The following is a 25512-nucleotide window of genomic DNA, read 5'->3' as shown; positions in this document are numbered from 1 at the left end:
CTTGATTTTATATTACAATCTATGATTTATAACACTAGTCGTACAAAATAGAATTGTTTTTTTCATTTTTATTTCATCTTTTTTTAAATTTTGTTTGAAACAAATAATTAAATTTGGAAACAAAAAGATCCTATAACCATAAAATAAAATTTGTATGATAATGTGTTATAATATATGCTTTTTAAAACAAAAATTTTAAAATAATATTAGTCATTAAGAGTTCAAATCAAGATAAAATTTTCTTTGCAACGTTCGGTTTACAATTAAAAAAAATAAGACTTGGAAATAAAAGTAAATGTATAGAAATGCATTTCCTTCTATTTTATTGTGTAGATAAAATATAGTAATTATTATTTATAGCACAATATATTTATATATAAAGACGCACAGAACATAGAGCGCACTCTATAAAAATTAAAATCCACTGACACAGCTTTCTACATTTATGTATTTGCATGTCGTTATTAAATCAGTTTTTTCTTTGTAAATTTTATATTATATATTAATATTAATAAAGATTGCAATCAGTACTTTCAACGATAAATAAACGATATGTACAAAATATATTTTTTTTATGAGGTGAATTAATCTTCGTTTGAAGTTCAAACATCTCACATAAAAATCGATGCGCTTGATTTATCTGAGATAAACGTTAAGTTGAAGAGCAGTTTGAAGTAATACTTTAATTCCAGGCATGAACGAAGCAATCTGACTAAAATCTGGACCGGACACCAACTGAGTATGTATGCTCAGACCCCCTTGATAGTCTCCAGCTTGTACCGTATCACATATTTGATGAAGGCCTTGTAAAGTGCTCGGCGAGATCTGAATCATGGTTTTATATTAGTTACAATTTCGAAAACGATAGCTGCATGAAAATTAAAAAAAAACTCACTTTCTGCTCACGAAGATAATCATAAAAAACTTCTAATTTCCTCGAAACGTCCTCGATCTTTTTCTTCAGTTGCTGCAAAAAATATTCAAATTTAGTCAGAATAGTTCTAAAAAGATTATTAGTAATAAGTAAGTTTGTAGAATAAAGCCTTACAGGATTTCGAGCAACTTCAAAGCATCTATCTTTCAATTCATTAAAGGTACTTTGTAACTTTTTATGCTCTTCTGGAATGGGTGCTTTCGGTTTTTCGGGCTCAGGTACTCTAACTATTTGAGCCGGCTGAATTGGTGGTTCAGCGGCTCTATTGTAAGATTGCATTCCTGGGGCAGAATTGAACTGATTGTACGTGCCTTGAGGTCCCATCTGTTGATGTTGTTGGTAATTTGGATCAGGCTGGTAAACCTACAACATTAAACATTATAAGATATTACGTGAATTAGAATTTTTCGACATCACTTTATAACTGATAAAAATTATCAGCGTGCTTAAAGTTAAACTCCGAAGAACTTAAAAGCCAGTGTGAAAAAATCAACATTTTTATTTTCATTTGAATGAATTTTCATTTTTTCACTAGCGAAAATTATTCTAGAGATTTCAAAAACATTTCAAAGAAATTTTCGTTCATGCCATTGCTTCTGAGTCTTGTAAATTTGAATAACAAAAATACTAACCGTAGGTTCTGTCATATGAGTAGCACCTCCTAGAGGGTGCATTATTGGATTTTGCTGCTGGAATTCTGTTTTTGGCTGCATGGGATAAAAAAATCATTCATGTTAATATATTTATCTAAAAATGCTATGCATTCATTGATGATTAGCAGTATTCAGTAATGCAATATTATTTGTGAATCGAAGAACACAAAACTGACATATTAGCATTAATAAGAAGGTAGCTGTTCTACATGAATCACAAATATTTATTTCAAATGTAAAATGATTCATATATCTTTCTGTCCAAGCAATACTACTCTAATTGATGAGGGTATTCAGACATGTTCCATACAACTTTAAAGTACAAAGTAAATGATTCTAATATTAAAACTCAACTCATTGATGCATGATTGTCTATAATGATGTTTAGCATCAAATAATCACACAAAATAATTTTATTTTAGCAATACATAAGCATATGCGGGTGCTACTGCAAAAAACGAAATTACATCTCATTTATCAATAAAAATCACGGCAAATGCATTTTTTTACACATGGCAGGAGGATAATCACTCGGGTCAGTGTGAATCGTGATTATTTGTTTCGGTCGTTATCTACCTTCGCATCAACGCCCTTTGTGTGCTTCGCTTTCCATCTTCTGCTGCCGGCATGCTCGGCGCACATTTCGTTTTTGACGACTAAAGCCATTACTGGCTGTGTACAACCGATTATAGAAACACAACGATAGTATAGAATTTCAACGATTCAACTATTTTTTTTATTATAGGCTAAGAATATCAGAAGTATCTGATAAATAAAAATTGTTTTCAAAATGTTCAAATACTTGCAATTCTAATAATTAAGGTTGCATTTGAAAATATTAATTTTTTCCCTGGACTGTCATAAAAAATTAGATAGAAAATTGCGCATAGTTGCTACTTTTTCCAAAATTAAATCAGCCTTGCAAAAATATTTACCTGAGCTTTGTTTGATTTGCTGTAAATAGGTGGATCATTCCACCCAGAAGATTGATTACCAGACTGATACGATGGGGTATCGTTGGGATAAGTGTAAGTAGACGGAGCTAATGTCTGCGCAGCTACTGGAGTTGGTGTATACAGAGATGGTTGCTGTACTTGTTGGGGTGTTGCATTAGGTGCCGGATAGCTCGGCTGAGGTTGTTGCATTCCACCGTAACCATAGCCTCCGGTGGGGCCGAACCCACTGGCCGAGCCGTACCCACCGGGGCCATAAGTTGATCCAGATTTTACAGATGGGTCGACGACGTACTTGGATTTCGATTGCGGTCCGACGCTTCCTGGCCTCGAACCACTAGACTGGCTGAGATTCGTTGCAGACGTAGGTGGCGGAGGTGGTATGGCTGGAGTCAATGGAGCCTGGGGCGTGTAGGGATCTTGCATCATCGACGGAGGTGCTTGTGGTACCGATGGCACGAAAGGTGTGGCTGGTTGTGTCGACGGATAAGATTGATTGTTCGCTACTCCAGGGTAATTCATGGAAGAGTTGTTGAAGGATTGTTTCGTTGGAGCTGTGTTCCAGGAAGGCTGTTGCGGTGGCATGGAAGATGCATTACTTGGCGGCTGGATAGGATTAAACATGTTCGACTGAGCTGGAGGCTGAATAGGATTAAACATGTTTGATTGAGCTTGAGGCTGAATAGGATTGAACATGTTTGATTGAGCTTGAGGCATTCCAGGAATGGATTTACGCTGCAAAGGTTGATTTTGTGCATATCCAGTCTGTAATTGCAATTAATTAAGAGTTTATTTATTCGATAAAAGAAGAGATCAAAATTAATAAGCAAATTTCTTACAGTGTATTGGGCATTTCTGTTGGGACGCTGAGGTTCGATTTGCACAAGTCCAAGTGATTTGTGCAATCGATCTCTCAACATAACAATGCTGGGTTCTTGACTATTGCCTAAATAGTTTATTGCTGCTTCGAGATCGCCCTCAGCTGCAAGTAGTTCAGCATAACGCGTAAGTACCGATGCAATATTGCCTTCGATCTCAATTTTTTGCATCAAATGGAATTCGAGAGCCCTTTGCATGACAGTGACGATCTCCACTGTTTCTTGAAGATCCATTTTAGCGACTTCGATGGTTTTATTCAAGTTGCCCGAGCATATATAGCAGATCTGAGCGTCTTTTCGATGTTTTTCACTGTCACTTGCGGCAAGACGATCGGCCAAAATTTCTAAAACATAAGTGAGATTGAAAATATTCTGGGAATAGAAAAATTCATTCATTTATTTCAAGCTTACCAATCAATGCACTACGTCTTTGTGTATTAACATGTGTAAATATACCGATCAGTGCCTCCTTCCAGCAATCAATATCACAATTTTTCGCGACATCCTCCCAGTTTTCGCTAACCAATGAATTAATGAGAGAATTCAATGTTCCACTGTGTTCAGAAAAGTATCTTTTTCTTGTTTGTGCTAATAATTCTGCACCACCGGCCATCGACAAGACGATAGCGTCAGCATATTTTTTATTATCAAAACATAATGCCACAGCAGCTTCAATATTTCCTAATAAAATAGCTTGTGTGATAAGTCCTTCATTTCCTGTAACATACATTTGAGATTTGGATTTTAAACTAACTTGCACTCAAAAATCGTGACTACACGTAAATTACTTTACCATTTAATGTGTCTATCTTGAAATTAACATCTAATTTCTTATTTGTCAATGCAGAAGATACTGATTTATTCTGTTCCTTTTCTGCAATAGCGTCAAAAGCTGCACTTCCGTCCAAAGTATTGCCATTTATACCCTATGTAGAGTCAAAAATGTAGATATTTTTGTATTGAAGTAAAAAATATTTCAACTTACATTGTTTAAATTTTCAATGCCTTTCGTAACATTTTCTATTTCTGGGTGAGGCACAAATTGATTCAATTTATTATTCATACTTTCTAACTCAAATCCTAAAAGTTCCAAAAGTTCCTGCGAAACATTTTCACCGAAATAAGCACCAATACAATTCCACACTTTTCTGGTATGCTCATCTTTAGCATTATCTGCCTTTCCTTTACAAAAATCACTAAATTGACCAGTCTTGACAGCAGCCTCAAGTTCATTTGATCTTTGAATCAGATCTGGGTTTGTAATGACTTGAGATACATAAACTCTTCTGTTAGTATTTGCTGGCATATTTGGATCAACGGGTAAATTTTCAAAAGTTGTAAGTTTTCCACCAAACTGAAGAAAAAAAAATGTTTAGATAAAGCTAAATATTAGGATATTTGTATCCAATACTCACTCCAAATGAAGCACCAAATGGTTTTTTAAGCCACTTTGGAGCTTTTTTGAGAATAGAAGCTTCATCTGTGTGATGGACAGCTGATGGTGGTGGCTGAGTAAAAGGGTCCATTCCAGGGAAAGATTCTACAATTTTATTTGATGTCACTGCTGATTGTTGATTGTGTCCACCAAGAATTGAATAAACTGTAGCAACTCCATCAAAACTTGTACCAACTACTAAATCTGGATGTCGAGGACACCATAAAACATCAAAGTTCCATTGACTAGTTTGAGCTAATTCACAAACTACTTCTCCATTCTGAAATAATTAGCAATAAAATAATATTTTATAAATTACAGCTTTTAAACCAAGTTTTCATGACTTACAGGAGCATCTGAATTAGGATTCCAACAAAGTATTCTATTGTCTTTTGCACAGCTGAGTAGTAAATCTGAGTCTTGCTGATTCCAAGCAATAGCAAGAACACCACGTTGGTGGTTATGCAAAGTTTTAAGGGGTGATGTTGCAAATCGTAAATCCCATAATTCAATAATAGGACTTTGATCATCTTCAGAAGCTAAACATAATTGAGTTGCAACATCAGGATGCCATTGTACTGATTTCCACCTCACCTAAGAAAATGTCAACATTAACGATTATCTTATTTGTTTATTTTGATGCAGCTATACAATTGCAACCTACCCTTGAATTTGCATCATGCAATTTGATGATAGCTTCATTCTTTCTAAGGTCCCAAATTACACAACGTTGAGAAAATGTTGATGCAAGAATATGTTCAACTGTCAAAATAATTATAAATATTGATAAATTACACATGATAAAATGAAAATAATCATTATGATGCAATATAAATATTTTTTTTTAATTTACCTTGTTCATTCCATGCAATATGTTGAACATCTTCAGCAGGCATACTTTTGGGACCAGGGGACATTGGTGTATTTAAATTATTTAAATCCCAAATAAAAATTTCACTTTCAGTACTTCCGGTTGCTAATAAATTTGACTGAAATGGGTTCAAGTCCATGGCTTTAACAGATCCTTTATGTCTTTCAGGACTACTGAGTAAAGAATTGCTATCTTTGGCAAGCACTTTAGCAGCAGAATAAATTTTAATTTTGCCTTGATCGCATCCTCCCACAATGATACCAGCTGGATCATTTCCATAAGCACCCCATACGATTTTGTGGAATCTAAACATTGTCAATAAATATTCAATACCTAATGCAATTAAATGAAAATATTGTTTCTAATAGTTAAATGACAGACCTTTCATCACTTGGTACGCTAGCACTAAGTTGCATGTCATAGCCAGGCTGTTGTAAATTGAGGGAATAAAGATCCAGACTGGCACTGGTGCTGAAACTGGCATCCAATTGTTGGGCAGCAGTACCAGCTGCCAAAAGTAACGGGTAGTGGGCCTGCGGTGACCAGGCCACGTTGACGTTCTTATGAAGCTCTTTTACCTTCATGTTGGATTATCGAAGGGCCGAAGCTGCACATATGACAGATATAAACCGGTAAGTAGCCGAGCAACTCGGGACAGTTGTTAGAATTAAGCAAAATAGTATGTAGGTGTATTACTTTGATCGAGACAGCGCTGAAACACCGAGCCTGTGGATAAGGATCGCTTCTTTTCCACGTAAACACAGTCACTGACACAAAAACAATAAATGTCGTGCAATATGGAATAGCGCTTTAACCTATGCCCGCGTCACACAGCCTGCACTTATGGGACAGAAGCAGGTTCGAGGAAACAGTGGGTGCGATGCACTGTATGTTTCATTCGTGCAACGTCGGCGATGGGCTGGCAGAATATTTTGCGATACGCTACGCACAGTCGACGCGAACGCCCTCGTGAGTCGCGACGACGAGGTGCCAAGCCGAGAGCGCAGACTTTGAACTGTCATTGCTGATTGCAGGAGCGAGTAAATCGCCATCATTCGAGGTACGATCGATTTCGGCCTGGCCCTTTTGTCGATCAGCGACGGCCATCGGTTGCGGTGCTTGCGAGAAAATTAGTTCTTTGTTTTTTTATAACCCTTAAGAATATCCTCGTTTCGCACCTTCATGCTAAGGAAAAAATCCATGTTCAATATTCGGTGAAATCTATAATTGCGAAAAATCGGCAAAAATAATGAAAAAATCTATTTGCGATTATAGTCAAAGCTAGGTTGATGCACTGGCTTTAACGATCTCAAACCTTTCGGATCTTGTGATTTGATCATTTACTAGTGATCTAAGACGTTATAATTGCCAGGGGTTTTGCAATTTACGAAATAGGGGCTTGTCTACAGTATATATTGTCATGAGCCGTAGGCATATTTCTTTACAAAGCACATGACATCGTGCGACACGTAGTTCAAGACGTGGACCAATACGTCGAGCTCGCGTTGTTTCAAGTTCACTACTTGTAGCTATTTACTGTTGGCTGGTGCAATAAAATGTGTGAGATTAAATTCGCGGAGGTTCGCAAAGATGGCACCACTTACAAGACCGGCTGGCTTTTTCTGACACATTTACCGATATATTATTCCACTGTGAAATTATAATAAATATTACTTTATGTTATGCTTCGATCTTAATATTTGAAGAAACAATTACTAAAAAATAAATCACCTAGCTAGAACGAACTTTTTCCCTCAAAAAAAAGAATTCTAGCGAACAAGTAAATTAATCTAATAAACACAAATACACTAATAAACACAAAAAGTGGGACTTTTTAAAAAAAATTAAAAATTTTCATTGGGACACAGAGCCAAAAACTGGTTCAATGTTATCTCTGAAATGAATAGGAATAGATTATTTGATCGAATATTTGACGAGCTAGGCGCTGACGAACTATTTTTATTTAATATATTCGTTAAATATTAAACAGATACTGAGACAAAAATAACGAATTTGTATTGAAGCCAAGTTAGACTTATGAAAACATTGTTTTTTACTAAATGTTTTGAATCGTTAATTTTGTTGTTCTCTAGACATCCACCTAGAGTTTTAGAAAATTATCAAGTGGATAACTCGAGAATAGATATTACACACTATTAATTTTCATGCAGTCTTCAATAATCCTTATAAGACAAGAAAATTTGAACATTTGACTATCTTCTCGTTCACTCCCTGTCTGCTGTGTCTAATGTTGAAAATCAAAATAAATATGAAATCTAGCCAGTGTTTGCAAGACACTCGAGTAGTCAAAGTGAGTTGTGAGGCCGTTATTACTATATAATAATATTAACTTGTAACCGCGTTGAGAAAAATTTTGAGTGTAAGGATGGACGGCCTAAACGCTAATTATAAAATTATCGAGGCGAAAGCAGACGACGATGACAATGAATTCGATGAGAAGGACATACTTGATTGTCAAGATAAACGACAAGACCGACCTCGAACACCACTGGAAGGAGAATCGACGGAAAGCAAGGACATCGTTCCTCCGAAAGTCTACAGATTGGTGCAGATCGAGGACGATGACAGCGTCGAGAATGAGCTCTTCGAAAACTACCTTACTGGCTCCAAAGACGACGATTACTCCTTGAACGTCGCAATGACGAAGGCTCTGCACCAGCAAAACCTCGATTACGTCAAAACGCTGTTGAAATGGGGAATAAAAATCCGGCCTATCGACAGTTCGGGCCGTACTTTCGTCCACGAGGCGTATTTCAACACGGAAGTGCCCGAGAACGCCGATCTTCTACTCAATTACTGCGACGAGGTGAATTACGGTGACGTCACGGGCGTGACGCATCTCCACATCGCCTGCGCCATTGGCAACATCAACGCGGTTCGCCGTTACCTCGCCGATCGGGAACTCCAAGTCGATCTGTGTTGCGGCGTCGACTTTTGGCAGCCTGTGCATGCCGCGGCCAGTGGCTTTAACAAGGAAATCCTGAAGCTGCTGGTGAATCGTGGCGCCGATCCTTTCTCGCCCCTGGCCGAGACTGACCAGACCCCCTGGACCATAGTCCTGCGCACCAAAGCCTGGCCTCTAGGCATTCGGCGCGAGTCCAAGCTCGGCACGATCGAGTTCTTCCTGGACTATGCCAAACGGCGCGAGGGCTTCGATCCGATCTACGACATCTGCCTCGAGTGTCGCGAGTCGACGGATTTTCTGCGCGAAGCCGTGGCCAATTGCGTTCGCAACGGCTTCGACGACTTTGCGAGGCTCGACCGGAGCGGCCGGACGATTTTGCACGCTCTGGCCGAGAGAGCGGAGGAAAACGAGAGCTACGTAGCCGTGGCCAAGATGTTGCTTGAGAATTTCCGGCTCGACGTCGACGTGAAAAATTCAGGTGGACAGACGCCGCTCGACGTCGCAGTGCACAATCTTAATATGGATATGACGAGGCTGCTTATTCGTCACGGCGCCGACCCGGCCTTCGTTACACTCCACTGGCAGGAGTTCAATTTTCAAAAAATTGAAAGATCGCCGCTGTCGATGTACCGAGACATCTGGAACACCGTGCGTGTACTGGTATCGGCGGGATTCCACATGGACTGGGAGAAATTCCTTCAAATTTATATTATTATTCGGGCTTTTATCGAACATGTTTCCATCGGCCAACGGAATCGCATAACGAAGACGTTGCAATACGGTAAGTATAAATTACATTTCTCATAATACTCTACGATCGAAGCGTCGTGTCGTAAAAAATCAAGAACAACAACTATTTGTAACAGGCGAAATAGAACTATTCCAAAACGCCTACGACAAAGTATACAAGGATAGTAGTGAAAAGGACGAGCACCAAATGCGCAAAAATCTGCTGTTCGACCTTTGCGAGTATCAAAACATCGTGGAAATCGGTAAAATGAATACTGCCAACGGCATCCCAATTAAAAAATTCATACTTTTGAAGGTGGAAAGTTTGCGTGAAGAACTCGGCATTGGAGATAAAAGCGTAGATCTGAATCCGTACAAGCTGGAGATCAACGAAATGGCAAAGACGCCGATCAACGACAAGGGCGAGACGCTCCTCGATATTTGCCAATTCGACAGCTTTCAGACGTTCAAGTTACTGCAGGCAGCTAATACCGATTTGCTCTTCCGCAAAACTGACTCTTTGCCCCTGATCGGCGAACTCGTGAAGAGTTACGTGTTCAAGGCCTATGTCAGAGGCTACTGCATCTCGGTGGGAGCGAATTTTATGACGAGGTTCTGGAAGATCCCAAAAAATATTTCCGAAAAAATATTGGACTACATGAATAATGAACAGATTATGCATTACGTGAGGTAAACAAAATTAATGCATATTATAATTACTGTGTACCATTGCAAACTTCATCTAAGAGTTAAGTTTCGCGTGAATTTAAGTAAAAATTTTCTCCATAAAATTCACTTTTTGGTTACAGTAATAATAATGTAGGTATGAACATTTTCGAAGAACATTGAGTTTTAGTAAAAACATAAATTCAAACGTGTTTTCCGAGTGTTCAACCGAATATTTTGGAAAAAATTACGAGAAGTATTGGGGATTGAACGATTGTTTCAGCTAAGTTACAAGCGGTCTAAGGTTCTTTTGGGACAGCCGAACTTACAAAGGGCTCTGACTATCGTTTAATCTCCAATATAAAGACCGAGCAACAATTTCTATAGCTTTTCACACCAATCAAACTGTAAATTTCCTTCTCGGCTTAAGATTTCCTTAAAAACCCGAATATCATGCATTTTACGAAAAAATGTATAAAAATTGTACAATTAAATTGTTTACTCAATCGACATAGCTTGATATTCAAGTATTATACTTCTTTTTAAATTGTTCTATCGTAATGTATTAATATTAAAGTGCCATACGCTTGTTCTACAGTGAGAATTGGAAGCACGTAGAGTCTAAGGCAAAAACTCAGCCACTTGCAAATGCGTGTGACATTATACCATTATCAGGAAAAGGGAAAAAATATTTTCAGTGCTGCAGCATACTCTGAAATCGCTCATTGTTAGCTCAAGAATGTAAGCATGCCCATGCATTCGTTGTTTCCCATGAGTCCTATTGCTAGAAGACATGACGAATGATTTCTACGTCAGGTATCAAAGTAATGCTGCTATTATTTGATTTTATAAACAAAATAAATTTTAATATCTAAAAGAAAATATTTTATAAATTAATTCAAGAAAAAAATGTGTAAGTATATGTATATTTGTATGAGATAGGTATGCTAATTCTTTATATGTTCATATTTATGTATAATTTATGTAATAATAACGATACATGCATAGATTTTCAAAATACATTATTAAAATCACTGAAAAAAACTTGTAAATTGTATCACATGCCATTTATGTACAAACAGATGGTTGTTATTAATAGAGTTGTTCGCATCGTCGCTGCTATATCTCCAAATATTAGCTTAGGACTATAAAAGAAGAAAATTGTTGCTCTAACCGTAGTCGCTAAATCTGCCAATTTTAAAAAAGGCCACTTCCATTAGTCAACTTGTTCCAAAACTTTTTTGGCATTTTGTTCTCTTAAGTTCGAGTTGAAAAATAGCAATGATTAAAAACAAAAAATGGACAATTTTTGAAAATTTTCGGACTTTTTCGGATTGAAAATGGCTTTTTTTTAAAACGGACAGGATTTGGATGCCACTATTAGGAATCGTAGAAAATGTGAGAACTGGCATTTTTTTAAACAAACAACATCCGGCTCAGAGCCAATCGAACATTTTGTTAGCTCGATCGTGGCACACAGTAGGTTCGATCAGCGAGAAAAAAGCTCGAAAATCGTTATATTCTCGAGATCATCGAGGAAAGGGAAGAATTGAAAGCCAAAGCGTATGCAGGAGTATCTGCGAGCGGAGCTCGTGCTTATAGGGATGTTACACACGTAAAGTCGGGGCTGCGTAGATAAAGGTGGCGATGGTGGTGGTGGCGACGTCGCTGTACGTATATAGGCTCCGCGCGTGTACGTGACACGCTTGGCAAAACTCTAATACTCTCCTGTCTCGCTCTCTCAGGCTTTGTGCTTATATTATTATAGTCTAGCTCTCTCTTTCTCTATCTCTCCGCAGTAACAGGCAGGTATATATACTCTGCCTTTGATACGTGTATTTGCAGGCTAACTAACCAGTCTTTGCATGTATCACGTCGCACACGATAGGCGCGTATACCTATAGAGAATATCCGAGTCTGACTATATATATCTGTAGACTATATCAGTATAATGGTGTGTATCACGAGCTCGAGCTCGCTATTTCTCTAACGCCACATACATGTATAGCTACCCTCTTTCTTTCCGCATTGCACTTCAGGCACGAAGACGGAGAAATTCCGGGTTTTATAGAAATATACGCGCTACGAGACATTTTATCTCGATTCAATTCATTGGCAATTGGCTCTCGATATATATTCATAATACATCAGATTCGATCGAATATTATGTTTGAGAGATTAGATCGTGCGTTTCTTTCAGATTCAGACCTCCATCGCAATTGATCGCAGCGATAACACTGTTGTACTTTTGATATTTCGATCATCGTGTAATATTTAATTGTAAACTAGGTAGAGAAATTTATTTCTACAAGCTATCATTTTACTTAAATCATCGATAATCTAGAGCATAAAAAAATTTAATGCATGATAAAGTTGACAATTAGAATAATCATCAAACCTGCCTGACTGTAGTATTTTGAAAAGACAAAAGTACCATGTACAAATTTAAATGAAAGGTTATCATTGAAAAATTATATCGTCAATGAGACTCCACACTTTCATTCCGAATTGATCCTACTGCGCCAAAGACTCCATTATTCATCGTTTTATTTTTCATGTCAACACTAAAGCGACGTTTTAAGCGACTTAATAGTGTCTTTTTCAGTACACAGCCAAAATTACTCGGAAATTATCATTGCAATTATCGTCAATTATGGCCAAAAATTTCGTTTACGCACGCAAAGTCCTAAACGCCTCGAAGCGAGCATGCACGACTTTCTTTTTTAGTAGCGAAAAAACAAATAGACCGTACAATGCTCGAGCTGCGGTTTTTAAGATCCTCGCGAGTCGTATGCTCGGTCCTCATTGTCTCCGAGAAGGAGAGAGACCAAAATTCAATGCCATGTTTAAACACCTGTGTACAATACGTCTAAAAATATCGAGGGAGAAAAATAAGCCTCTCAACTTTAAATTCGAAGAAGACTCAAATTAACGAAGGATCGGCCTAATATAGTCGCGTGTGCAAGCAACGCTCTGACGTCGCGGTTTTTTTATTTATTTTTTTATTTTTTTTTATCTATGACGTTTGAAATAATAGCCCGAAGCGATTTACAATGCGATCGAGCATGAACAATTGAGCTATGAAAGTAACTTTCTGTAAAATTTGAACAATTTTTATAAAATTAGTAGTTTAAAATTGATGCAGTATTTTTAGAAAAACTTGATTGATTCATACGCAGGTAGGTTTGTCTGGAAAGCTCCTAATGGTCTTTACTTAGGGGTATTAGTTACACTGCTCTATTCAATAGCGATTCGATACGCGCGTGCGGCTTCTTACGTGTATAGATTCGGGCGGTGGCACTATCATCCCTTGCTCCGGTCTGGCAATAAATCAAAGCATTCGAAACGCAATGCATTATCATTTACAGGACCGGTCGTGACTGCTCGTGTATTTTCACATAAATGTATACTTAAGACCGCTCAAGCTCATAAACCGGGGGGTACGAGACATTGCCGCTCTCCGACTTTAAAACTCGGCCGAATATAAGTGTAAGTTGGGCGAAAAACGTCGGCTCGCGATGTTTGCGGTTTATTTTTCTTTCCATTTTGGATTGATGATTACGTCTCGGAGGGCTCGCGTAATATCCGGATAGATATTTCAATTATCCTTCAAAAATCTCCGTGTCGAAGTGTGGAGCAGATTATTAGCTTGGGATTTTTTTTATAAATCGTTTGAATTTGGAGCATTATTCGTGACTTATATCGATCAATCCCGTTATTGCTTGGATCGGCACGCTTTTTTGCCTTTATAACCGTGTACATTATAAGGCACCGAATCAATACAAAATCATAATTCGTCCGCTGGGTGCCAAGCATACAATTTAGACATTTTCACTCGTATACAATGTAAGCATGTGACACATATAGTGTAGGCTGAGCGACACCCTCGTGGATATTGAACGTGGATATTTCGCCACGCATAAATCGGAATATTGAGCCGATATATTTCCACTTTGGGATATACGCGCGAAGCGAAAAAATAATATTCAGCGATCGCGAGAGTGAAAATTGTTCTCGCACGCACTAATAGACAAAGTCATAGACAAAGAGTTGAAATAAAGGAAAAAATAAAAGAAACGCTTCTGGGCTAAAAGCGAAATCTATCGGAGCGTAGTTGACGATTAGTCAAATAAGTACTAGGCATACTCTGCGGTACTCACTGTAGGTGGTCCTGGCTCGGGTCCGGACACAATAAGTGTAACGGAACCTCCGCATTTATTGACAACATAGGTCCGCACGCGCCGCATGCACTCGGATAATGCGAGGCTGCGAATTGCTTATATAGGGTCGACGACGGGCTAGTGGAATCGAATCTGTCAATTATTTGCGCATGCGAGTCGAGCCGTGAGCTTAACGCTTGGTTAGTGTTAATTGCCAACAATGGCCCGGGCGCTCGCTATAAACACATAGGTGCGCGTATTACAGGCCGTAAACACGTATAGTCCACCAGCTGCTTGCACATAGCCTCGAGGTGTCTTCCAGCATCGCCTTTATGTATACCTAATAACGTTCGATGCATGTGCGCGGCGCACGCCCAGTTCTACATTACGCACTGTTCACGTATAATACGTGTGCCCGATGTACCGATTAATTTTAACAACTCGTTTTTCCTTTCGAATTTTTACCATAAATATAAATAAGTGCAAAAGAACAACGAAATTAAGAGAGTTTAAACGCGTAAATCTCGAATAGACTCTAAACCCATGCCATATGAATAGAGATTGGAGGAAGGTATCGCTAAAGCCTCAATTTGTCATGCCGCTCTGCCAAAGCGTTGATAAGCTTGCGATTTCGTGGAGCAGCCATACGTATACACGAGCTCGTCGCGCGAGTCTGTTCCTAGAGAGACTCCAGAACTCGCTATCCGGCGGCAAATGATTGAAATGCTGCTCGTGTTTGCACACACCTCCGGCTTCGACACCTATACATGCTGTATTATACACTGCTGCAGCTCCGCAGAAGCGGTGCAAGTAAGCGAAGGCTAATTCCAGGAGCACCCGGACAAAAGGTATTATTCGCGCTTCTCTGCCTCGCCACTGCTGCTGCTGCTGCTGCTGCTTCGTGCTATATATACGTCGCTGGGGCATTATCAAGCCTCTGCGAAGCTGTATATACATCTATAATAGAAGATAGCTGAAGAAGTTTTGTGTTTCATGGAGATCGAGGAGGAGGAGGAGGGCGTCTTAGTTAATCACTATAATTGATATTCCAAGTCGCGCTGCGCGATATCGCGTCGCCGGCTCGTCGCTACCTAACGGGATAACGAACTAAAACTGATTAAAGGGAGAGTCTCCTTTATTGACTGCTGCATGCCAGCTCCTTCGTGCCAGCAGCAGCAGCAGTAGTCTATATATAAAGCTCCTGACTCGGAGGAAGAGGAGGAGGACAAGCCGAGGACTCTCCATGTATATAGAGCTCGTTCTCTCTCTCTCTCTCGGGCGCAGCAATCGAATTATTCGATTATTCGACACCCCTTTCGCGACGATATATTCTCGCGCACTCCGAGGTATTATAAAGACCGAGAGCGAGAGAAAAGTTTCATGATCGTCGCAGCTCGCGCTCGAGTCGATAACAAACTGTTTCATCATGCATTTATGCATGCTAGTGACGAACTTGCAAGAAAAAAAGAGAGAAAAAAGGGCAAAAAACAGCAGTCCTCAGAACTCTTTGCTAATATTTTGGCCTATCGCTTTCGCGCATATTCGCAATATAAACAGATATACGCGTGGAGACTAACTTTTTTTAGTTCTACGCCCATCGCAGCTTTTCTCAACGGTGACTGACGCACGAGTGTGTGCGTTTTAGAAATTCCTGTCTTTGTTGCTTCGCGTACAAGCAAACGTTGGATCAAATTATAAGCGAGGCATTAAACTGTCCGCGATGTCCTGTTTTTTTTCACTCCAAATTGCCGACATTACCATCGCGTATGCACGAGAGAGAGAAAAAAAAAGGAGATGCAGGATATAACGACGTTAAAATGAAGCGAACGTACTCGTGGCTTACAGTATGCATATCGCCATTGTGTTTTTGTCGTGCAGAGTTTAAGCTGTCACAGCCGATGCCCGTATTATATTATTATACGCGAGCTGCAGGGGCTCGCTGCGCTTTTGAGCAATGCAATACTAATTACACGAGATGGAGAAGCAGCGACGAGTTTGACTACGATGCGCTTGAAATCGCGTCTGAATACGCGTGCATTGCTCGCGCTCACAATTCGTACAGAGTTTCAATTCTAAAGCACGTCGCAACGTGAAATTATGTTTTTTTTCACTGGATTAATGCGTTTTCGCATGTACTTCCATGAATATAGGAATAGCTTGTGGATATCGTGGCAAAATTCGATATTGCTAAAAAATATTCTGAAACACGCGTGATCGAGGTTGTTCGCTAAATGTGCTCAGGCTGCAAGTAGGCCCTGTGGGCAGTATGCGATAAAACGCGCGACCATATTCGAAATCCGCGCGCTAGGAAATCGACGCGATCCCCTTTTGAATTACCCTGCCACTCTGAAAAAAAAACAGTCCAACAACATAAAGAAGTCGAGAGGCAGCGAAGCTCGAAACATTATACAAAGTCATGACGTCGGACTTAATTGAATGCAGGCGGCAACTATATTACTATGTACGCGACGATTCGTAACCCAGTGAATTCGTAATGTCACACGTAATGTGCCTGTATACACGAGTTTTGTGCATCGATGAATGCCACCTAAGTACAATGTATGACTCCAATCGAAGCGCCAATTTCGACGCGTTGATTTTCTTTTTGTCCCCATTCAATAATAAAATGTTTCTGATCGCCTTGTCGGCACAAAAAGTTTGAAATAGCTCTTAAAACTTGGCTGGTAGAGATTATACGAATATACTTATTATATGTATGAAATTCAACGATGCTATAGGGCGTTTCATTTGGTCGATTTATGCACTGAACGTGCGTGCTCGAGAATTTATGAATCAAATATAAAGCGGCAATTCGTTCGAGAGCTAAATAAAAGAGTCGTAATCGATGTGTGGTAATTATTAGTTTTATTGGCTCATAAAAAAAGCAAATAAACAATTAAATTGTGTTTACATACTGAATGTGCAGGTACCTCTAGACATTATTGTTTCGGTAAACGAATTTAGTTGAGATGTGATGATAATGTAGGCAGCTCCTCCTATAGGGTCTTTTACAGTTTGACTATGATAATCGCGTAGAGATTCTAACTATGCCGGATCGATTATCGTACGCGACAAACTAAATTGAAACGAAAATATAAGCTACGAAAGGGCCGTTTCTTGCAAAAATTGCGAATAAGTGCAGCTAATTAGTGAAAGACTAAAGCCTATATCGTGCTGCGTATGACAAACACTCGTAGTAGGTGGTCCCTGACAGCTCAGACTCGGAATAATACAGGCGGGTCGATTCAGGACAACGTACGATGCAAAACACATACATTTACCGTTTCAACACGTTAAATTGCACACACATAGACGTGGAGCTACGGAAGTGTAATTCAGCGGGCGTCGCGCGTACGTATACACATAATACACGTGCATTATGTGCGAGGGTCAGCGTCGATCTGCGCATTCGTATGCTGTATGTGATATATATGTGAGTGGACATTAGGTGGAGTACGGCGCGCCGAGTATACGTGCAGAATCGAATCCGTCAATTATTGACACGAACGCGCGAAGCTTACTTTACGCCTGATTAATGATAATTGCCAACGATAGAAGCTTGCGCACGTGATTCAGACATCTGCTTTGTATCATCGTATACTTACTGCGTGGATTCGGAGCAGCTCTAGAAGAGTCAAGCCAATAGACGCAGCCACTTCTCTTTCGGGTCAAATGGTAATTTCATTGAGTGAAAAGCTTGCAATTATCAAATATAATGTACAAGTGTAGGTATATGAATGTGGTCATTGTTGTCGAGGCCGTTAACGATCGCGCGGCTGCGTTGACGCGCATCATAAACACCCATACGTCGCAAGCTCAATAAGCTTGAACCACATAACAGCGAACGAGCGAAAGACATTTGCGGAGAAATTCGCATATAATGGCGTCGTGGTTCGTCGTTTGTTCGCTATGTACACGGATATATTCCTGACACGCTCTCTGCTTTGCTTTTTCTCTCTCCAACTCCACCTCTTTTAAGAACATAAAGCTATAAGAACAGCAGCAGGCACATTACGCGCAGGTGTATATACGAGAGTAAAACGTAGCGCGCAATTAGCCCTGAGCTGGGAAAACACCAGGCTGCGTCGAAATATTTCAGCCTCACGCGTGTAGCAAGAGCATACGCAAGCGCAAAGGGAGGCAAAAGTGTCGCGGCCCTGCTTAAATATTATCTCCGCGCGTGTATCTTTCTCTCCTACGTATGCGAGTGTGTGTGTGTGTGTGTGTTTATATTATACGTAGGAGCAGTCCCGCTCTGCTTTCCGAAAAGCGTCGCGCGTTAAGCGTGCGGAATACGTGTACGCGCCTCGGAGGTGTACATATTCCGGAGTCACTTTTGCGCTCCGTGTCAAGATTGGGCATGAATAAAACATATCGTAATAACGCCTTGATTGTGCCACTCGCTACACGGGCTGTAGCCTTGGTATTTACTCAGCGCAGTGTTTTCTGTATGTGGTGCAGCTCTAAGACGAACAACGAGTTGCTCTTTAGCTCAGCCAAAGCATCTATTATTCTACCTCGAACGGAGCTAGCGTCATTTTTCTGCGTAATTATCGCATCGATCGATCGACTTCTCGGATTTCTCAAAGCGATGCATTCGGTATACCGTGCAGATCGTTGTGCACGAAGAAACGGCAAATATTTTGCGATCGCTAAAGCCGAATAAAATTGATAGCTGGAGCATGCGCTGCGAGCTAGCTGTAATTCGAGTAGCTGCCAAATCTGTATAATGCACGTACGTGCGAAGCGATTGCCTAAGTAAACACGTTAGGTGCGAGCGGCGACGCGCCTCGTCTAGCGTGCTCCACTCCGACGAGGGGTGTGAAACGTATACCAGTACTCGACGAGCATATATAGTATACTGGAGATATCACATATAATCGTGCGCTCGTTCTTTTCCCGTGAGATAATTCGTGGCCAACAGGACATGATGGAGCGTCGAAGCGACGCTGCCGCCAGCAGAGAGTGCAAACTTTCATTGGGGAAAAATAAGTAGCTATATAGCAAAGTGTTGAAGCGGTGGTAGTGGTGGTGGTGGCGGCGGTGGTGGAGGAGGTGGTGGCTACGCTGATGGCGGCGGTGGCTGAGCTGCCGTCGAGAGGTGGGATACACACTGCGAACGCCATTTTACGAAGACGAATCTGCATAACGATCGCAAGCGCCTACGCGCCATATATACTTGTATATATATGTAAAGCGAGAGAGAAAAAGAGAAAGAGAGAGAGAGAGAGCGACATGCGGAGCAGCGAGAGCTGCTGCTGCTGCGAAAGCTGCGCGCGTGTTTATCAAAGCTTTCGCAGTCGCGAGCTCTACGACGACGACAGATCTGCATAATTTTCTCGGATCCCCAGCCGCTTTATATACTGCGAGCGAGCGACGAAAGAGCTTGGGAAAAGGTTATATTATAGCCGGGGCCGACTTTGCAATCTCGCGCGTTTTACGTGCTCGACTTGTGAAACTTTAACGACCTCGGGCCGAATAAATTATATATACGCTCGCGGAGCGGCGGCATGAGTCGAGCTCTCGCTGAGCCATCCTGCATAGCACTGCAACAACAGCTTACAGCACAAATATTACGCACGCACACATCTTTTCGCTATTTCATAGCATATTTATTAGACAACAAAAGCCAATCGATGGGTCGAGCAAACAACATTTTTAATTAATCGCTATGTAAAGTCGATATTCCTGAGCTGACTCAATTAATACTTATGCGTCATGATTTTTGTGCGCGAGACTCCAAGCTTGTATTCGTAGTTTTTCTCTGACCAGCTGCTCGAGTGCGCAGTCAAGTTAACGTAATATCGTTAGGGGTCGGCAAAAAAGCGTCCCGTACTCTCGGTTCGCGCTCCAAAAACTCGATGCTCGCTCCTTACTTATTAGGGTTCTCCTGGCACGTATAGTGTAGCTAGCCTAGCATATGGACCACTACGATATCCAGTACTACTACGTACGTACACACTTGTATGTATATATGTAGAAGTTTAAAGAGCTCTCGGATAAGATAAGAATCTCTCTGGAATAGAGACCGCACTGGCAACGAATCGACGAGATGTCCTCGGCGAGCAGTCGCGCAAAGCCTCGAGTAAAAGTGTAAAGCGGCAGTAAAAAAGAGCAGCATTTGCCAAGGCAGGTCTTGTATTACAGGGGATTAAATGCCCCGTTGTACGAACGCACTGATGAATCTATTCGCGTGCATGTGTACGCGAGTGGTAGAGTCGATGAAAATCGCACACATCTTGTCGCTGAAACTATATAGCCCTTTTCATCTCTTTCGCGCATAAAACCATTGACAACTTGGATCTTATCGCGACCTACCAATATGTGTATTTAAAAGCCATTGTAGACTTACGAAAATTAAGATCTGCGCGTTGATTATTGCGTATCAATGTTATGTATTAGGTACACAATGTGGGTCGAATTGCAATCGTATCGGCATCGAATTGCGGAAAAAAAAACAATTATCCAAGTTTTAGCGACGAGTAAGCTTTCAGACCACCACGAACAAATGTAAACACGGCTCTGCGCAGGCTTTGAACCGTATTTATACATCAAGCTGCATGTTTATATGCATAACGCAGGAGTGAAAAAAGCTTAACTGACGAGCTGCCGCCGACGCCGCCGCGACAGAGGCAAAAGAGAGACTTTAATATTTTACACCTCAAATGCGAGCGCGACAGAAATGTAAAGCAGCTAGCGAGAGATCTTGATGCTGCAGCGCGCTATACACATATCTGGCGGTGCTTTCAGAGAGCGAGCCAGCTAGAAAGATTGGATTTAAAACATCGAGCTAATTTGTTGCGCGACTTGGATGTATACGTGTATAAAACGTAGCTGATGCAAGTGTGTGAGGCTGTTTGTATGTAGAGCAGCAGCTGCCAACTGCGCTAGTTGTAAACATACAACTTTAATAAGAGATGTAGGAGTGAGCCGAGTTACGTACGCCTTTAGTCCAACTTTTATCTTTTTGCAACTGGAATTTAGTTCTTGCCCAACTGAGAGAAAGATAGAAAGAGAGAGAGAGAGAGAGAGAGAGAGAGAGAGAGAGAGAGAGAAGGGGAAGGCCAACAAAAAAAGAGCAAGAGAGAGAAAAAAATTGCTGACGAGATGCTAATGAATCCGCACGCGCTAGTTTTAATTCGAAACGCTACTGCAAATGTCGCGCGTGTTCTACTGTACAGTATAACGTTGATTCTGATGATGTTTAATTACACCATCCCGCACCCGCACTCGCGCGCATATACGAGTGTGAGAAAAGCTCGAGAAATTCCGCGTGAATTATTTTTGTTACTTTTTTTCAACCCGACTAATGGCACACACACACGCCCTGAAAGCAAATATAATCAGCTCGAATGTAGCTCGACGTAGAGATTATAAACGCGGCCCGCAGTGGGCTACATTTCATAATTCTCGTGCGATTGAAAATGATGTGCGCAGTGGTATGCGATGTACGTATAGCATTCACGTGTATGCCTTACGTGCTCCTTTCGTAAGGAAATAATCATCGATTCGAAAACTTTTGCTCGTGCATGCAGGTATACAATTCCTTGCGGACGTGCGCCTCGTTATTTCATATTTATAACTATCTCCAGCCGTGCGCTGCGCTCGGCGATTTACGATTTGAAATCTAGCTAAATTATCGCTCCTTATGCATTATGATGTACGCGCACGAGGGGATTTAATACTTTTCGCAACGAGTCCTAGTGCATAGCAGTGCGATTATTGAAAAAAATTACGATCGACCTTTAATTTCGATTGTTACATTTGCCACGTTTGCGCAACGTACATTAAAACTACCGAAGTAGACCGGAAGCTTTTTTCACGTTTAGTCCGTATGCATACGTACATCTATACTCGCGCGTATTAAGCAGGATTTATTATATCCGAGGTATTTAATTTTTCGCAGTTGGCTGCATGGAAAGTCGGGCCGGTGCGGCCTGGCCGATACTACGCGATCATCGCCCACGATCCCATCGTATATCATTAGGCTTAACGCGTGCAGTTATTATTTTATTAGCAGCGTAACAAAAATCGCGGCTTCTTTTCTCTCACCATCGTACTGTGTATATTTTTTAATCAGCGTGGCGAGCGCATAACGTCGGTTTACTTGGGCGACGATAAATATTCAACGCACAATGGCATGTATATTATGATGTACAAATTTTCACTAGAATGAATGAGAAATCATGAGGCGATCATCGCGTATACTTACTTATGTACTGTGCGCGTTCCATCTTTATGATTTATGCTGAATTCACAATTTTTTATTCACGCGTTATACTTTCCTGAACAAGCGAAATAACTTGATCGAAATAATTTATCGATCTCGTAGAATAAAATACTGATTAAAAAATTGTCAAAAAACTACATCATTTTTTCTCTAGCTAACCAAACATTATATTGATCACTACGTTTTGTCAACTACTTGACTACTTGAAATATGTACAATATCTCTCAAAGAGACGTAAATCAGTCCTTGTAATTAATAAAAGATTTGTTTTTTTTTCGAGCAGAAGAAATAGTATTTTTATTGTTTCACTATTTTTTTCATAATGGTTTGGTTTAAAAATTATTCAGGTGCAATAAGTCAACTACCCTAAAAAATCACATAATTATTATTAAATTTCCAAAAAAGTATCAAGGTTGCTATAATTATATCGAACGATACACATAGAAAACTAAAGGACTTACACGTATTTAGAAAAATTTTAAATTTAAATTTAATACATAGCGACTGCATGCATGTAAATCATAATACGGATCCTCTTGTTTAGAATAATGTAACACCGAGCGGAATGTCATGTATTTAAATGTGGGATGATATATTCAAAAAGGACCCGTGGATCATTCCGCTACGCTCGTGAATGAAAAAAAAATGATTCATGAACATTATAAAGCCCCCGTCGTCGAGCTATTATCTACGTATCATCGCCGCAAGAGTATCGAGCTAAACGATGTTTTAATACACTCGAGCATGCTGGAAATAGTTTATTCCCATGAAGCCTAGTGCAGGTCGAGCGGCGTCTCGAACGATAACGCGTGCTGTATCGTATCAATTAGCTTCGGCGATTCTGCGATGACAGGACATTTATGGTGTATTATATGCGAGATAATACGGCGGACGAGCCCCATACAGGGGCCATGGCTATAAAAATTCGAAATTCATTGCGCTTTTTATGCAGGGTATGTATCGTGCACGGTTTACCCACGCGCCTATGAAGTTTGAGTGCATTTATTCAACGCGTGGGTCGTCTGTGCGATGTAGCTATGTAGGATACACGTCGAAGCGCAGTGACCTTTTAGACAACCATTACTGGCAGTTTTATGCGCAACTGCGGCGCGTCTATTTTTCTACATATACAAGCGTACACGGGAAAAAAGTTCCTCCTCATTTTCAAATTTGTAACAGCAGCATATTATGTATTCCTAAATTATAAAACCAAAAGAATATCGCTGCCACGGATAGTCAGCTGCCTATCACCATTTAATATGTTCCTCAAATCTACGTTAACTAAGTTAACCAACTCATACAGTTTTTGCGATGAAAGTTGAAATGATCGAATTTCATAAAATGTATTTGAAATGTTCAGGGGGTTTTCAGAATAGCTTACTCAAAATCATGCGGGAATAACAATCGATAAATGGTAATTATTGAGATTTATCATTACTGTTAATAAGTCCTCGGGAAGTTTGCTAACAATGATCGGTGCACGATGTCGCGAATTACTTTATACAATCGTATCCCCCCGATGGCAGCTCGTGTGCTCGCTGCAGTTATACTTTCCTGCACGATGTGCTCGCGAGGGGATGGTCGCTCGTGCCACAGACGCAACTCGGCTATTCAGCGATCCGACCAGCAGCAGCAGCAGCAACTGCAGCAAATGTATTTATTGTATCGTACGAAGACGCGTGCGGATGTTTGTGTGAGTCGCTAAAGGTTATTTTATACAGCATTGGGTTAGCTTTATGGTCCGTTCAGTTCCGCTCTTCGTTCATTCGCTTCGTTCGGCTCCGCCATGTACGCATCCCGTTTTGTCGCGATCATATACAGCGTCCGCACGATTCAGCCACGTGGAGCGAGCTTGTTTTACCATAGCGATTTGCAGCAGCAGCAGGCCTAAACGGAGCCAGGATAAATCGATAAAATTGCCCGGAAAAAGCTCGTGATGTTGAAAGGTCGAGGCCTCGTTTGCCTGGCATCAGGGTTTTTTTCTTTGTACTTTTTTCGTATACGTTTAATCTCGTCTTGGCGCATTCGACCGCGAAAGCTCAAACGCTCGACTGCAACTAATAAGTTTTCGAAGCACTGCACGATTCGAAACGGGGAATTAAATAGAAAGAAGTCGTGCAGTGTCGCACGACGTTTCACGACGAAGCATTCCAATATAGCACATATACGTGGGCAAAAGTTGACTCGTGCAGAGCTCGTAATTCAGCTTTCGAGCTACAGCTGGTATATACCGACCAATTAATCTCGGTCGCATGAAATCGTCGAAGCCTAGCTCGCTCGACTCGGCAGCGCAACTCGCGCTCGGCTCGAGGAACACAAAATCTCACTTAGCTGCCACGCGCTCCACCTATAATACATTAAAGCTTCGCTGAGAGAAAACAATTAATACGCAGCTATCGATTAATAATTAAAGCCCTCTATTTCTCTGGAGCTTGGCAAAGTTATAGGGCTCCGTCGAAGCTTGCACGAGCCAACTCGTCGACTTAAATTGATGACTTTACGGCGCGTCGAGCATTAAAGGTGTTTATTCGCGGCGCAAACTTCCGATCTCATTCTCTGCGACATCGTATATAAGTACAGCTCTCTCTCTCTCTCTCACACACTGATACAAAATCGAGTTTAATATAAGATACGTCGAGCGGTGCAGTGCATCATGACCCCGCGCCGATAATATATATACGTGCGCTCGTGCAGCCTCATCGATACGCATAAATTCATGCGCCGGCGTATTATATAATATATATGAGTGTATACGTCTCTCATCCTTCGAGTACTTGGAAATTCATAGCTCGATATCGTCGCGAAGCTGCTCCTTCACGGCAATACGTCAATCTATATAGAGTCGAGAGCGGAAGGGGCAATAAAAAAAAGGGAAGAAGGAGCGTATAACAGTTCTCGGTGTATAGCTACGACGTCGACGGACGCGCTTGGTTGGCGCGCTTTTAAAAAGAAGCCCGAGCCAATTTGTAGGCTGTCGCAAACTTTTAAAACGCCAACTGACAGCGAGCGAGCTATGTAAGAGCGAGAGAGAGAGAGAGATACTGTACATATATCTGCTGCCGCTGCAGTAGAGCAGC

General features: G+C 40.7%; 2 protein-coding genes across 2 annotated transcripts; one reads left to right on the top strand and one right to left on the bottom strand.

Annotated features, from left to right (window-relative positions):
- Nucleotides 1–306: 306 nt before the first annotated feature.
- On the bottom strand, nt 307–6634 carry LOC106650189 (protein transport protein Sec31A). Its single transcript, XM_014368089.2, has 15 exons — nt 6421–6634; nt 6106–6331; nt 5707–6029; nt 5518–5615; nt 5202–5447; nt 4834–5133; nt 4404–4772; nt 4212–4344; nt 3830–4135; nt 3380–3762; nt 2523–3305; nt 1567–1641; nt 1049–1297; nt 896–967; nt 307–825 (listed from the first exon to the last, which is right to left on the bottom strand). Exons 2-15 carry the CDS (start codon nt 6306–6308, stop codon nt 637–639), a joined length of 3729 nt encoding a protein of 1242 aa, XP_014223575.1. The 5' UTR covers nt 6309–6331; nt 6421–6634; the 3' UTR covers nt 307–636.
- A 1249-nt stretch (nt 6635–7883) lies between these two features.
- Nucleotides 7884–10939, top strand: LOC106650063. Its single transcript, XM_014367845.2, has 3 exons — nt 7884–9431; nt 9517–10069; nt 10644–10939. Exons 1-3 carry the CDS (start codon nt 8111–8113, stop codon nt 10759–10761), a joined length of 1992 nt encoding a protein of 663 aa, XP_014223331.1. The 5' UTR covers nt 7884–8110; the 3' UTR covers nt 10762–10939.
- Nucleotides 10940–25512: the final 14573 nt, after the last annotated feature.

The sequence above is a fragment of the Trichogramma pretiosum genome, unplaced genomic scaffold, assembly GCF_000599845.2.
Source record: "Trichogramma pretiosum strain Unisexual culture from Peru unplaced genomic scaffold, Tpre_2.0 scaffold15, whole genome shotgun sequence".
NCBI lineage: Eukaryota > Metazoa > Arthropoda > Insecta > Hymenoptera > Trichogrammatidae > Trichogramma > Trichogramma pretiosum.
Note: the sequence above shows the minus strand (reverse complement) of the source record. Positions and strands in the feature narration are given on the sequence as shown.

Bases quoted from the DNA above. Each gene is read 5' to 3' on its own strand.
- LOC106650189 (XM_014368089.2), bottom strand. From the start codon at position 6,308: ATGAAGGTAAAAGAGCTTCATAAGAACGTCAACGTGGCCTGGTCACCG. The intron at 6,030-6,105 runs GTCTGTCATTTA...GACAATGTTTAG, and splicing joins AGCGTACCAAGTGATGAAAG to ATTCCACAAAATCGTATGGG. The intron at 1,642-2,522 runs GTAAATATTTTT...TATCCCATGCAG, and splicing joins GCAAATCAAACAAAGCTCAG to CCAAAAACAGAATTCCAGCA.
- LOC106650063 (XM_014367845.2), top strand. From the start codon at position 8,111: ATGGACGGCCTAAACGCTAATTATAAAATTATCGAGGCGAAAGCAGAC. The intron at 9,432-9,516 runs GTAAGTATAAAT...TATTTGTAACAG, and splicing joins AACGAAGACGTTGCAATACG to GCGAAATAGAACTATTCCAA. The intron at 10,070-10,643 runs GTAAACAAAATT...CTTGTTCTACAG, and splicing joins CAGATTATGCATTACGTGAG to TGAGAATTGGAAGCACGTAG.